The sequence below is a fragment of the Aspergillus pseudoviridinutans genome, assembly GCF_018340605.1.
Source record: "Aspergillus pseudoviridinutans IFM 55266 DNA, scaffold_1, whole genome shotgun sequence".
Taxonomy (NCBI): Eukaryota; Fungi; Ascomycota; class Eurotiomycetes; order Eurotiales; family Aspergillaceae; genus Aspergillus; species Aspergillus pseudoviridinutans.
Genome location: NW_025091281.1, coordinates 1,181,597 through 1,196,330, shown reverse-complemented (window position 1 = coordinate 1,196,330; position 14,734 = coordinate 1,181,597). Strand labels below are relative to the sequence as shown.

The window sequence follows — 14,734 nt, the reverse complement described above, 5'->3', positions numbered from 1 at the left end:
TCATGGCATGAAATATGCCAATGCTAATGGCCATTACTCCCATTGTTCTTCCCCATAAACAGCTGGTTGGATAAGCTGATGACATAACCATCACGTGATTGAGAGGCGGCCACGCCGCTCTCCGAGAGCGCTAAGTGCATCACCAGTTGAGCAATCCATAGCTGTCTCCTTGCCAGCGGCGCTGTTCTTCCCGTCATTTCTTGTCATTTTCTATCTTTAAGAGACGGTTTGTCACAAGTATATATTTAAATACGAAGCCCTCGCGCGATACCTGTCCCTGTGGTGGAAAGAACCTGCTGTAGGCAGCGACGCTTTCACCATGGCTCCGAGGGACACCTTCTTCCGCTCGTCTGATATGAGCTTGACCCAGCTCTATATCGCCAATGAAATCGGACGAGAGGTTGTTAGCGCCTTAGGAGAACTTGGTCAGGTTCAATTTCGGGATGTAAGTTGCACCGTACCTGGACGAGGTGGGTGATACGATGAGATACAGGGGCTAATTTGGATATTTACAATAGCTTAACCCCGACACCAATGCTTTCCAGCGCACTTTTACCAAGGAGATTCGTCGGTTGGACAATGTGGAGAGACAACTGCGTATGTATAACGTCCTGTGGTTGCGGTGGTGGTGGTGGTGGTGGTGGTGGTGGTGGCATCTGGCTGAACATCCATGATTTCCTGGCAGGCTATTTCCATGCGCAGATGACCAAGGCGGGGATCCCCATGAGATCTTCTACCGAATTCTCCGATACCTTGGCGGCTCCCCTGGCTTCGGAAATCGACGAACTCGCCGAGCGCAGTGAGAGCCTCGAGCAGAGAATCGCCTCCCTGAACGATAGCTACGAGACATTGAAGAAGCGCGAGGTTGAGCTTACGGAGTGGCGGTGGGTTCTTAGAGAGGCCGGCGGCTTCTTTGATCGCGCTCATACGCATACGGACGAGATCCGCCAGTCGTTCGATAACGACGAAGCTCCGCTGCTGCGAGATGTTGAGCATCAACCTAGCCGTGGACCGAATGGCGATGCTCAGGCTCAGCAGTCGTTCCTTGAGATGAACATTGGGTTCGTTGCGGGTGTTATTCCCMGGGATCGTATTGGTGCCTTTGAGCGGATCCTTTGGCGAACTCTGCGTGGTAACCTGTACATGAACCAGTCGGAGATTCCTGAGCCGATCATCGACCCGACTACCAACGAGGAATCGCACAAGAATGTCTTTGTGATCTTCGCTCATGGAAAGCACATTATTTCGAAGATCAGGAAGATTTCCGAATCTCTTGGTGCTTCGTTGTATGGTGTTGATGAGAACAGCGAGTTGCGAAGGGATCAGATCCATGAAGTGAACACCCGGCTGAGTGATGTGGGCAATGTTTTGCGCAACACCAAGAACACCCTGGATGCCGAGCTTACCCAGATTGCCCGCTCCCTTGCGGCTTGGATGATCATTGTCAAGAAGGAGAAGGCCGTGTACGATACGCTCAACAAGTTCTCCTATGACCAAGCAAGAAAGACTTTGATTGCCGAGGCATGGTGCCCGACAAATTCTCTGGCGTTGATCAAGTCGACTCTGCAAGACGTCAATGACCGCGCTGGACTGAGCGTGCCTACCATTGTCAATCAGATTCGGACGAACAAGACCCCGCCTACCTATGTCAGGACGAACAAGTTTACCGAGGCCTTCCAGACCATTGTCAATGCTTACGGTATCCCTAAGTACTCGGAAGCAAACCCCGGATTGTACACCGTCGTCACATTCCCTTTCTTATTCGCTGTTATGTTCGGTGATTTCGGTCACGGTGCTTTGATGGCAATGGCCGCTTCTGCGATGATCTTCTGGGAACGGAAGTTGCAGAAGACGAAGCTCGACGAGTTGACCTACATGGCCTTCTATGGTCGTTACATTATGTTGATGATGGGTCTTTTCTCCATGTACACCGGCTTGATCTACAACGATGTCTTCTCCAAGTCTTTCACCGTGTTCAGTAGTCAGTGGAAATGGCCTGATAACATCAAGAAGGGACAGACAGTCGAGGCTTCGTTGACGGATGGCTACCGTTACCCGTTCGGTCTGGACTGGAATTGGCACGAGGCTGAGAACTCTCTTCTTTTTACCAACAGTATGAAGATGAAGATGAGTATCATTCTGGGTTGGTCACATGTAAGTGATATTCTGCTGCTTGTCACGAGGGCCTAGCTGACAATAACTCTCTGTAGATGACATATGCCCTCTGCTTGCAGTATGTCAACGCGCGCCATTTCAAGTCAAAGGTCGACATTATTGGAAATTTCATTCCCGGCATGATCTTCTTCCAGTCAATCTTTGGTTACCTTGTTCTCACCATCATCTACAAATGGTCTGTCAACTGGGAAGCCCGGGGCCAGTCTCCGCCAGGTCTTTTGAACATGCTCATTTTCATGTTCCTCTCTCCTGGAACTGTGGAAGAGCAGCTGTACAAGGGCCAAGCCGGTGTCCAGATTGTGCTGCTGTTGCTCGCTGTTGTTCAAGTCCCAATCATGCTCTTCTTCAAGCCATTCTACCTTCGCTGGGAACACAACCGTGCTCGTGCTCTGGGATACCGAGGCCTTGGAGAGCAGGCTCGTGTGAGTGCGCTGGAGGATGACACCGATATGAACGGTGGAGTGCCAGGGCCTCGTGATAGCATGGCCAGCGACGGAGAAGGCGTGGCGATGATTGCCCAAGACCTTGGCGACGAAGAGCATGAGGAATTTGACTTTTCCGAAATCATGATCCACCAGGTCATCCACACCATCGAGTTCTGCCTCAACTGTATCTCCCACACCGCCTCATACCTCCGTCTGTGGGCTCTCTCTCTCGCTCACCAGCAGCTTTCGATCGTCTTGTGGGACATGACCCTCGGCGGTGCCTTTGCGCAGGAGTCGCCTACCATTCGCGTTATCATGATCGTCGTCACGTTCTACCTGTGGTTTACTCTGACAATTGCCATTCTGTGTGTCATGGAAGGTACAAGTGCCATGCTTCACTCCCTTCGTCTACACTGGGTCGAGGCAATGAGCAAGCATTTCATGGGTGATGGTATACCCTTCACTCCTTTCAGCTTCAAGACTCTTCTTGAAGAAGACCCAGTTGACTAGACTGGGTTGTACATTCTTTTTTGTGTCTTTCTTTATAGATCCATAGCTGTATCTTTTGAAGAAATGAATTGGATTTAGATTTCCATTGATACATTGGCTTTCTGCCGCTCGGACCTTCCATATTTTCCCGGCTTTACCAGAGGTACTGTAGACACGATTACCAGGGTTAAAGATTGCCCACGTTGTGTGGGGCTTTGACTTCTCCGGACAGAATGGTCCAGCCTACATCGTTCCTTGTTTACAGACAACATGTCATGTCGTGCATTTGGATTAGATTCTTTTCATTGAGGTCTTAAATACAATACTCCATACATGCAGATCATTTAGTCCAACGCCAATAGTCAGGCTATTGCAGAAACCCGAAACTCCTTCCCGACATCGTTCCGTTTCAGCGGGGATACATTGCACTTATTTCTTGTGCTTGTTGTACGTGTCAACGATCTTTTGGACTTCATCCTTCGAGCCAAGGAAGACGCCGCTGCGGTCGTGGATGTGCTCGGGAACGACCTCGAGAAGACGCTCGGCGCGGGAGTTGATGGCGAGACCGCCGGCATTCTCGAACAGCATGGCCATAGGTGCGCATTCGTACAGAATACGCAGCTTGCCCTTGGTGCTCTTCTTGTCGGCGGGGTAAGCAAAGACACCGCCGTACAACAGGGTGCGGTAGGCGTCAGCGACCATGCTGCCGATGTACCGCGCGCTGTAGGGCTTCTGGCCCTCGCCTGGGTACTTGAGCGAGTGGAAGTACTCGTTAACCCAGTCATCCCAGTACATGCTGTTACCCTCGTTGACGGAGTAGATTCCTCGTTTGGCGGGGAGCTTCATGTTGGGGTGGGTCAGGATGAACTCGCCCAGGGAGTTTTCCAAGGTGAAGCCGTTGACTCCGCCGTCGCGCATGGTGATGACGAGCTGCGCGGAGGCGCCGTACATGGTGAAACCGGCCGCGACCATCTCGGTACCGGCGCGCAGGATGTCATTGGCGGTGACCTTCTTGTTGGGGCCGACCAACTCGTCGGGGAGCTTGAAGATGCCGAAGATGGTGCCAACCGAGACGCCCGCGTCGAGGTTGGACGAGCCGTCGATGGGATCGCAGACAACGCCGTAGCGGGCGTTGGGGTGCTCGTCGAATACGATTGCCTCTTCCTCCTCCTCTGAGACGAGTATACGGCACTTGCCGGAGCCTCTCATGGCGGAGACAAAGATGTCATTTCCGATTACGTCCAGCTTCTTCTGGTCGTCGCCGGTTGTGTTTGACGAGCCCGCCAGACCGGTCAGGTTGATCAATGACGCACGACGAATGTAGTAGGCAATGGACTTGAATGCGAACTGGAGAGCGTGGCAGAGCAATCTGTTCGCAGCCATGGCAGTGTGGTCAGTTTCGGCGCACAGTGATTCAATTCGTCTCAACAAATCGTAAAAGGGGACAACAAACTTACGTGAAGTCACCAGTGGCTTCTGGTACCTTGACCTGCTCTTCAGTGAGGAATCGAGTGAGGGTGATGATGTCTGGGTTGATGTTCTCCTGGCCCACAGCGCCGTTGTTGCCGTGCGAAGTCATTTTGAAGGTGGAAGGATGTGGTGTAGTAGAGGACAGCGGAGAGAATTGAGACGATGTTGCTTGAATAGTTCCGAAGGGGCGCAGAACCAGTATAATTCAACGTACAACCTCGGTTCGACGGAGAAACAAGGAGAGTTCGAGCAGAGAGCTACAGCACAAAAGATGGGAGAATGGAGGTCTACAAGACTCGAGGCAAATCGTGGTGGCAATGGAATTGGACTGAGATGAGAGAGATAGGTGATGAATGGTAGCAATGGGAAACAGTAAAATCTATCAGCTCGACACCAGAGGACCCGGATTGTCCCTTCTTATAGTTATAGATCCAGGGCAGAGGGAACTCCAGGGCAAGAAGCAATAACTCTTTGCCGGTGGATCACAAGGAACGTCAGAGCCCCCGCGGATAACAGGGCAGAACCGGTCGCATATGATTTGACGCAATCAATCCTCCTCTCTGTATTTCTCTCTTCTCTTTTCTCCCTTAGTCAGAAGAACCAGATGGTTCATCCGTACGTAAGGTCTCCATAGGAGTTCCATAGTTCGATATCATTATTTCGTGGCGGTTCAGCAAGATTGACCTGATCATCATCATTGTTTTCGTCATTACCCGTAAAGAGGCCCCCGCAGTGAGTGTTCCCTCCCCGCTCTATTCCTCTTCGGGAAACTTGCCGGCTTTTCTTCTTCCTCTGTCCGAGTCGCCCCGTTGCCCCGATATCCCCCGCGCTCTTGATAGGCCTCAATACTGCGTACTATAAGTAGGTATTATTATTACTATTTGATACATAGATATCTAGCAGTTGCAGATAGTAAGGAGTACTCAATAGTACCTGGACGCTCGGTCTATTGTTACGAGACGACGCTGTACTACTTCGATTGAGCCGGTGATATGCGTGCTGCGGAAACATATATTTTACGCACTGATTATATGACAGTTACTGAGACCATTCCATTCAATGCGCCGCGGGCCCCCAGAAAAATCCCTCTTAATAGCAAAGTGGATTCAGATGGTCAGCAGATTCGCAAATTTGATAATAATGTTCCTCTGAGTTTGAGACTATTCGAGTCTCGCCCCTTCCGGCTCATGTCAGCTATTTCTAGCGCCCAAATTGAGGAAGGTCATGCGACCGGAATAAAGAAAGTCCTCCATTGAAGAGCGGCGATTTCTGAGATCAGCTGACTGGCCGATTATATAATCGCCATCTTCTTCCATGTCTTTGCTCTAACCCACTTCAGACTAGCGTGCTCGGTAAAATTAGCTCGGTCAAGGGAGCTTGAAAAAGTTCGAAACAGATTTTCCTCCGAGACTTTTTACACATTCTACAACAACACCAGCAGGATTCTGGCATCACTGATGCATGATGGCTGTTCTTCTTGATGAATGGGGAATTGCCTGAAGCGATGTTCTACATTGCTTCTCTGAATTTGCTCATCTCCCTCTTTTTGTGTGCTGACTTTGACTGGTTCTCAGACATCATGTGGCCTGGTAAGTTCTGATCTTTCCCTCACGCTCCTCCCTATCATGATGAAACCTACAACCATTTTTCAAACTAGAGTCTTTGACCCCTTCTGGGAATGAAAACTCGGTTTTGCACGTCAGTCTGATGCTACTTGCAAAAACTTTATTGGTTCAATAGCCAATTGATTTTGCAGTGTGCTAATGTTTCGTTTTAGGACTAACAATCCCTGATTAGCTCTACAAGGAGTTTCGGTTTACTTTCAGACAATGGTATGTAATACCAATTTCCTTGAACCCTTTCTCGATTCCTATCATATGATGCTTTCGTATTTTTATACGCTGGAAATTACCGACTGAGACCTTCGGGTCGTCGACGATATCAAATGGCTATTTCTGATGATATTCCCATTCACCTTTTTTTTTTATTATAACCGCCTATTAGTTGGCTGTACACTGACAGCAACTAGTTTTCACAAACAGAGGATAGCTTCAGTGGTACTGGGTGCGGTGGTAAGGCTTTCCGGCTTTTTTGCAGACCCCAAGATTCGATGATGAAGCGGCACTGGGCTCCGACGGCGTCGAACAGACGTCCGGTTCGTGATGGATATGCCTCTTTTGTGGCAGGCCTAGAAAACCTCGCCCACTGATACCTTCTCATTATGATATCTCTTACTTCAACCTAAATTCTCAGAATCATACTGATCGTCATGGTCAGCATGTAGTTGCTACGATGTTATCTGCTTGCACTTTACAACAGGTAAATATTTAGTCTTTTTTCCCTCACCTGAGGTCCCCCCTACACTGTGATGATTCCCTAGATGACGAGTCTTATCCGAGTTATCGATGCAGACAACATCTTTTTTTACCATTCATGCCTTTCTGACAACATGTGTTCCTCAATTCTTCTTGGTCTTTGCTCCTCTTCGCAGCTAATTCCTTGATAGGTCTCTACTTTTAGCGGACTCTTTGGGCTTCACTAACTTGCTGACGTATGCGGAAAGATGGAAAGAGGTGTATGTAGGCACCCAATCTCCACCACCACCCTTACAATGATGAATCGACATATTATAAAGACAAGCATATGTCCAAGTCGGCATCGCTGACCAAGACGATAATTGTCATGACTGATCAGTCGCAATACTTTGCCCATGTCTGTTGCGCACATCTAGCGTTCGATGCTGACATGTTGTTCGATTAGTTGTCCCAATGTGTCCCCTTTTTTTGGGAGATGCAGTTTGGCGATGTGTTTCGACCTTTTCAGCACCACTTGGAATCATATCTGACAGTACGTACCTCATTTTTCCTTTCCTTCTGCTCCCATCTTGAATGATGATTTACTTTTATTTTAATCACGACGGTCAACATAATCATTCATTGATGACCACCGCCTGTGACAGGGCATGTATCTGACACCCTCCTTTTCATATCAATCTAAAATGTTACATCGTCTGACTGGATGCTAACATTTCATCAGTATATAACAGGTGCCGTAAAGCTTGATCACTGCCTTAAGCTCTCCCAGATCCATCCTGCTTCCTTCTAGGTTGTTATCTTGCGTGTTATGACATCTTCGCAATAGAAACATTTTTGATTTGCAGCAGATTAGCCTTAGTGATACACAATAAAATAAGATCTTATTTTTATACCTCTCCATTTCAGCTGCTTTTTCATTCCTTTGTAGGATGATACTGAACACCATGCCCTTTTCATCGTCCGCAACTACTAGTGAATGGGACTGCTGACATTTTTTGACGTCCCGAGGACCATCTCACCTGGTCTGCGCTACCGCAACTTTAGTTTGTCCGCAGACAATCTTATTAATTCTGGAGAACTCTAGGTGTGATACGAAACCTCATTTGCTCATTGAGGTCAATTCTGGGCGTGGAGTGACGGGGATGTCGACCTGTGAAATCGCGCGGTTTCGGGGGGCTAAGCGCCAACACCACGCCGCGTGTGACGGGCGTCCTTAGGCTGCATCTCAGGAAAGTATCAGGGCAGAATCGCTATGCGCGATTCTGCAGACTCTTTGTAGACTTGCTCATCCTGGGCGACGGTTCCATACGTCCAGGTCTTTGATGTTATTTTTATCTCTTTCCCCAACTGCGGATCCGACGAGTTATGCCCGTTGAGCGGCCGATTCGTCTCTTCCTTGCAAGCCTCCTCCGCGGCTGATGGCACTAAGTGTTGCAAATAATAGAAATCTGCATCACCTTCTCGTATCCTTTCATTGATCTGTCGCATTTGGTGGGTTCCAGGGTCTGTGTTATCGCTCCAGATTCTGATCCTATTCCTGTGCGCGGATAACAGTCATGGCCTCTTGTTGCGCCCCCTTTTGATCTTCCTGCCAGTATGAATAGGTGCGCAGGCCCCTCTTGCATACTMCTCTCCTCTGGGTTTTTCCGTCTCGATCTCAGAAAAGAAAAAAAAAAGGGATAATTGTACTGATTGCTGGCTGTCTATAGCTGGTTGTCTCCAAGTAATGCTGGTAACGGGCCGCCACTGAATTCATATCCTCACACTGGCTGGCCGTCAACTCATGCCAGTACCAGCAATCAGCTGTCTCCAAGTCGCCGAGAACATGCTGTGCAGCCGCCACCTATATCGACCTCGCTAGGAACTCATCAGGTTCTAGGGCTGGGAGTAGCACCGGGTGCTGGTTACGCATCCACGCCCCTCTCAACGACATCACTGTCTAGTCCATTTACTCAAGCCTACTCGCCTGCGGTTGCCTCCCCTGGTGGCGCAGTGTTAGGATCGTCTCCCATGACGTCCAGACAATACAATGTCCCTTATAATCCTCAGGATTGGGGGCCGGTGAGCGGTGCTGCTTTGAATCCCGGACATGCTTCATATCAACAGACGACTAGTATGCTTCGTGTTGTGTCACATCCGCGACAGGCCGCAGGTCATTCAGGTCTGTACCACCTTATTTTTTCACTTCATACGCCAGTTGTGGTTTCTTTCGAAGTCACTCCGAGGCGAACCAGTGTCTGACCTGTACGTCTAATAGAAGAATCTTTATCACCGCCGCCCCCGCCTTATTCTCCTCCGAGCCAACAACAGCAGCATCGACAGTCAAGAGAGCATGTAAATCATGACAGCTCGAATAGAGGCTCCGTATCTCCATCCGCCGTGCCATCATATCACGTTGAACCACATGTTGAATATAGGCAACGAGCCATTCCCCGAACTCGCCCCTTATCAATGGTCAATACTGGCGATGCAGGGCACAGCAGGCACATGTCACTTCCCCCGCCTCCTCCTCTACCGCAAGGTGCTACAGGATCGAGGTCATCATCCCAGAGCCGCGTTGAAACATATGGCGATCGAGCTCCGTTTGGTACGGGGCAGAGACCGTCTATCGCCGTCTCTCAGGAGAGTTTGCAGTCTTCATCCTCGGCCAGTGAACCGTACCATATGGCTCCTACTCCCCAGTTTGATAATTTCACTCGTGCACCAGGCTCCAAAAGAGCTGTTTCTGCAGGTCCCATGGTCGGTAGTGCGAGCTCTTCTAGGGCCACGAGTCAATCTCGCAGCCATTCGCCGTCGACACATGGCTGGGAGCCAGGTATGCCGCTCCCACCACCACCTCCGGGGCCTCCTCCTACCGCCAGGTCGCAGAGTGTGAGTGGCCTGTCAGAGACATCGGCGATGCGGAACTCGCAGCTCTCGACGCGACGACGGCCGCCCCCCGTGATGGGAACAGGTTTGGATAGCATCCCACCAACTCCCGCCGGCTGGGTAGATGAGGGATCGGGAGAGAGCAGACACAGGCGGGATAGGGAACTCCCGAACATTGATACATCCAGCGCGGCCCTAGCTAATCGCACGATTACTGGGTCAGAATCCAGGGATCCAACCCACACCGCTCAAAGTTCAGCCAGCAGTGGTCTCTTCCGTAGCCCAGCTATTCGAGACGCAAGCGCCAAAGGTATTCGCGAGAGGCGCATCGAACGCCGAAATAGACAGAGTCAAGTTTTCGAAGATTTCAGCGCCATCTCGAGCAGTAGCAATCCTTGGGCCGATGCTCTAGATCAATTGAAGCCTTCCGATCTCGTCCTTGACAACTCAAACGCTAGCCATGAAAACGGGCGGCACCCCAATCCAACTAAGTTTACGCCTCGAAGCACCGCTAGCGCCGGCTCTGACGGGCAGCAACCTGCCACACGGTCGAGGGCATCCTCTACAGGTCTATTCTCAGGCCGTTCCTCCTTTTCCACTCCCAGAGCGGAACCCAGTCCGGCAGGGCCATCTCGGACCTTCGCGCAAACTCCACCATTCTCACCCGACAACGAGAATGTATCCCCAACATTCGCAAAGGCCGCAGCCTCGCAGGCTTTGCCGCCAAAAGCTCTCCCAACGCCCCCATTGCAGTCGAGTCAAGATGTGAGATCATCGGTTCGGTTGACCCCCGGTGAGGAACGTCCGGTTTCCCACATATTACACCTTCCTAACGATACTTTGTCCGCTGTCGCTCCGCTGTCTCCGCGACGCCTGGCCGCACAGCAAGGATCGTCACTGGACTCTGTTCTCAGTCAGGATCTGGGGTTTATTCGTGATGCCATGCAAAGACACAAAGAGTTCATCGAGAAGGAGGCCAGCGCTGTCAATGAGACGGAGGCCTTGAGGATCTTCGCGGATTTCATCATTGCCGAGTCTCAGATCAGACGCGAGAGATACGGCAAAGTCTGGGACTCGGGCACTTTCGACGTTGAGGCAGCGCGCCGCAAGCTGTTTGAATTACCGCCAAAGCCAATTGTTGAATCCCAGGACAACGTTGCAGCAACTGTATCCATTTCTCGGCAGCCTTCACGCGGGCCACGAGCAGTACCGGCATTAGACATACCTACGAGCCGCCCTGAATCTACCTGGTGGAGTAATTACAAGCCTTGCTTGTCTCCCATCGCGAGCATGAGTATGAGTAACGACGAGATGAGCTCCAGGGGCCGGGCGCCCAGTCGCTGGTGGGAGTCGAGGACTGGCTCAGAGAGCGAGGGCGGCGAACGAAAGGTTCAGCGGTCAAAGCGCGAGTCAAAGTACATGGGAGTGCCTCGGGAAGCTATGCAATGGGCGGAAGGGCAGGAGTCCTTCGGCGCGAGTCAACAAAGCTACGGATCAAATGCGACGAGTCAATACGCCGCTTATGGACCAGACGAATATCCGCCTGAAAAGGTCGGATGGCATGAAGAGCAAGAGCCTACTTCCTCGGATTTCTCCAGCTCCGCGCCACGTCATGGAATTGGACGGACGAGGGAAGTCCAGAAACTCGATGTCTCGAGATTGATTACTCTGCCCCCACCTTATCCACKGCATCATCCTGCTGTCAACAACAGCCACCCGGACCTCGTCGCATACCGGACGCTGGTGCGATCAATCAGTGATCTCTCTGAAATCAAAGCAACAAGACAGCGGCATCAATCCGAAGTGGAGCGCTTATTAAAGAGCCATCGGGAAACAGTTGACGAAGGTCGCCGACAGTTCAAAGCCAACATTCAAAGCCAGATTCAGCAAGGTAGTATTACCTTCGCGGAGGCCGCCGAGGCTGAAGCCGCTCTGATCGAAGAAGAAAATCGACTTGAGAGGGAACTGGTTAAGAAAGAGCTGGAGACGTACCAAGAGTCGGTCATGAACCCGATACATGCTATCCTAACGGACCGGATCAACCGAGCTACCACCTGCATCGAGGAATTGATCGGAAAATTGTTTGATGATGCACAGCACGAAACTCCGGACCAGACGCAAGAAGAGGGCGACGAAAAACCGGAATTGCTGGAGAAGCTTAAACAGCTGAAATGGCTGTTCGAAGGCCGGGAAGGGTTGCATCGGGAAGCGTACGACCTTGTTGCAGATCGCGATGAGAAGTATAAAGCTGTTGTCCTGCTACCATATAGACAAAAGGGAAACGAGGAGAAGATCCGCGAGACCAACGCCTTCTTTGCCCAAGACGCTCTCGACCGACGGGTGGCGTACGAAGCGAAAGCACAATCCCGTCTCGAATGCTTCCTAAATGTAATCGAGGAGAATGTGGTTCGGGGGGTCGAGGTGCAGCTGTCAGCCTTCTGGGACATTGCGCCCTCTCTGCTGGCTCTGATCCAACAGATTCCGAACGACCTTCGTGGCTTTCAGATCCAGATCCCTGCCAAAGAGTTCGAAGAGAACCCGAGTTACCACGAACACCCGCTACAGTACCTCTACACTCTCCTGTCGCACGCGGAGAAATCCAGCTATCAGTTCATCGAGTCCCAGATTAATCTGTTCTGCCTGTTGCACGAAGTGAAGTCTGCTGTGATGGGAGCCAACTGTAAGCTTATGGAGGCCCAGCGTATCCGCCAGGGCGAAGCAGAGGACGCTGTGCGACGTGAAATGCAAGAATCTCGCGCCGATGAAGAGCTCGCTTTGACCAACGATCTGAAAGATAAAGTCGCTACAGTGGAGGGTCAATGGACTGAAGCTCTGGGGAGCCAGATACAGGACCTCCGAGAGCGAGTGAAGACATATCTTATGAATGAAAATGGCTGGGATGAATTGGAGCAGTTGGAAGAGGCATGAGACAGGACATCTGCTCACTCCCTCTTCGTCGCTTTATCTACTTGTTTTGTGTTTACGAAGATACCCATATACGTTCGTTATGAGATACACATGTTTCGGAAGCTACACTGGATTGCAAAACCGGTGCAAACATCTATACTCTTCGATTATTTCCCAAACCCTATGCCAAGTAACACTAAACCATATACAAAAGGCCCCTGAATAGCTATATTCCATAATATATAACATACTGCGCAGAACCGTAAAATAATATGATGTCATATCCATGGTATCTGTGTACTGGATCGTATGATTCTGCGGGGTAGCTAGAAGCCTGGGAAGCATCCATGCAAAGCAGTTAAAGCGCAAGCACAGGTGCCTCTGCCTCTCAGATCTGGTAATCTGTCAACAAGCACCTTCCTGTTCCTATCAATAAGAAAAAGAAGCTTCAACATTGAAATTGCAGTAGATTCGCCAACTTAACATCCCTGTATCAGAGGTTCTTTTATTCAAACTTAATCCCAACTGTCTACCCTGTATTTCCCCCCGCCCTCACAAGATGACACAAAATCGGGCTGCCTGGATTATGGCTTCTACTGCGCATCCGTTTAGTATCCAGGATGCCCCATATCCCACACCGGGACCTGGGAAAGTCGTAATTAAGAATGCTGCTGTTGCTATTGTGCGATCGAATCACCAATTTCATGATATTAGGCTGATTTTCGGTTTCCGTAGAATCCCTCTGACTGGAAAATTCAGTACGATTGAACTTTCTACCCCTTGCGCAGCGTACGGGTTAATCTCATTATTCTCACAGGACATATGGTGCTCCTTGGCTGGGAAAGTGGCCATTTATTATAGGCACAGATGTCGCTGGAGTGGTGGTTAATGTAGGCCCTGGTGTGATCCGCTTCACCACAGGCCAGCGGGTCGTCGCGTAAGTACTGTGGCCGATTTTGCACGGAGATATATATAAATATAGCGAGACCTGCTTATTGCTGTTGTAGGTATTGCCACTGTCTGGGGTCGGGGGATCCTGCCAACTCGGGATTCCAATTGTACCCGTTGGTGAAGGAAGTCACTGCAGCAGGAATCCCAGATTCTATCAGCTTTGAAGAAGCCGCTGTGCTACCGCAGGCTATTTCGACTGCCGCGGCAGGCCTGTTTCTCAAAGAAAGCCTCGATCTTCCCTTACCCTCTGCTACTGGTGTGAAGCCGTCAGGAATGTCGATTCTCATTTGGGGTGGCGCGTCTTCGGTTGGCGCAATAACAATTCAACTCGCAGAAGCAGCAGGTCTAACCGTGATCACGACTGCATCGACTCATAACCATGAGTTGGTAAAGTCTCTAGGCGCAAATGCTGTTTTTGACTATAAGTCTCCTACTGTCGTCGAGGATGTTGTCAGTGCGGTCGCCAATACTGACTTTGTTGGTGTCTTCGATGCTATTTCTGAACCTACAACTTTTGAGATGGTGCGTGCAATTCTGGACCAGTTGAAAGCAGATGTCAGGACTATAAGTGTTCTGCCATATGATAAACCTACGGAACGGTTTGCTCCAATATTTAGTAAGGCCCCTTGTGATAACGTCTTATTTTTTCCTTTTGCTCATCTTCGCTACATATAACTAACATTCTTCCCTTTTATTCCTTTCTTGGCCTCATTTAGTCAGTTCCAATTTTCTAACCTATGACTCCAACAAACATGTCGCCGACGGTATTTGGAAAGACTTTGTCTCAAAGGCTCTGGAAAACGGACGCCTTAAACCAAAGCCAGACCCTGAGGTTGTTGGGAAAGGACTAGAAGAAATCCAGGATGGTGTTGATACCCTAAAGAAAGGCGTCTCGGCTAAAAAGCTCGTTGTCACTCTGTGATAATCGAGATGCTAGGAAACTTTTTGACCTTGGGCATTAGCAATATGGAAGGAGACAACTATCTGTAGTGGGAGTTTTAAACAACTTGCAGTCTATAGTAAATAGAATCTATGAACAACGTCTAAGATAGGGTTTGCGGAATAATTATAAAAGTAGTTTAGTGTATCTTGGCATTAGGGAGGTCCATATCACGTGATCGCTTGGCTTCTAGA

General features: G+C 50.0%; 4 protein-coding genes across 4 annotated transcripts; 3 read left to right on the top strand and 1 right to left on the bottom strand.

The window, feature by feature from the left end:
• Nucleotides 1-319: 319 nt before the first annotated feature.
• Asppvi_000435 (H(+)-transporting V0 sector ATPase subunit a) lies at nucleotides 320-3,110 on the top strand (the record flags this gene model as incomplete). The annotated part of the gene is made up of 4 exons (XM_043296744.1): nucleotides 320-445; nucleotides 519-597; nucleotides 686-2,154; nucleotides 2,211-3,110. 4 exons carry the CDS (start codon nucleotides 320-322, stop codon nucleotides 3,108-3,110), a joined length of 2,574 nt encoding a protein of 857 aa, XP_043152679.1.
• Nucleotides 3,111-3,518: 408 nt separating this feature from the next.
• On the bottom strand, nucleotides 3,519-4,668 carry fbp1 (fructose 1,6-bisphosphate 1-phosphatase; the record flags this gene model as incomplete). Its single annotated transcript, XM_043296743.1, has 2 exons — nucleotides 3,519-4,458; nucleotides 4,547-4,668. The coding sequence occupies 2 exons, from the start codon at nucleotides 4,666-4,668 to the stop codon at nucleotides 3,519-3,521; spliced, it is 1,062 nt and encodes a 353-aa protein (XP_043152678.1).
• Nucleotides 4,669-9,325: 4,657 nt separating this feature from the next.
• Nucleotides 9,326-12,670, top strand: Asppvi_000433 (uncharacterized protein; the record flags this gene model as incomplete). The annotated part of the gene is made up of 1 exon (XM_043296742.1): nucleotides 9,326-12,670. The coding sequence occupies one exon, from the start codon at nucleotides 9,326-9,328 to the stop codon at nucleotides 12,668-12,670; it is 3,345 nt and encodes a 1,114-aa protein (XP_043152677.1).
• Nucleotides 12,671-13,208: 538 nt separating this feature from the next.
• Asppvi_000432 (zinc-binding alcohol dehydrogenase family protein) lies at nucleotides 13,209-14,522 on the top strand (the record flags this gene model as incomplete). Its single annotated transcript, XM_043296741.1, has 5 exons — nucleotides 13,209-13,331; nucleotides 13,385-13,407; nucleotides 13,467-13,586; nucleotides 13,657-14,216; nucleotides 14,317-14,522. 5 exons carry the CDS (start codon nucleotides 13,209-13,211, stop codon nucleotides 14,520-14,522), a joined length of 1,032 nt encoding a protein of 343 aa, XP_043152676.1.
• Nucleotides 14,523-14,734: the final 212 nt, after the last annotated feature.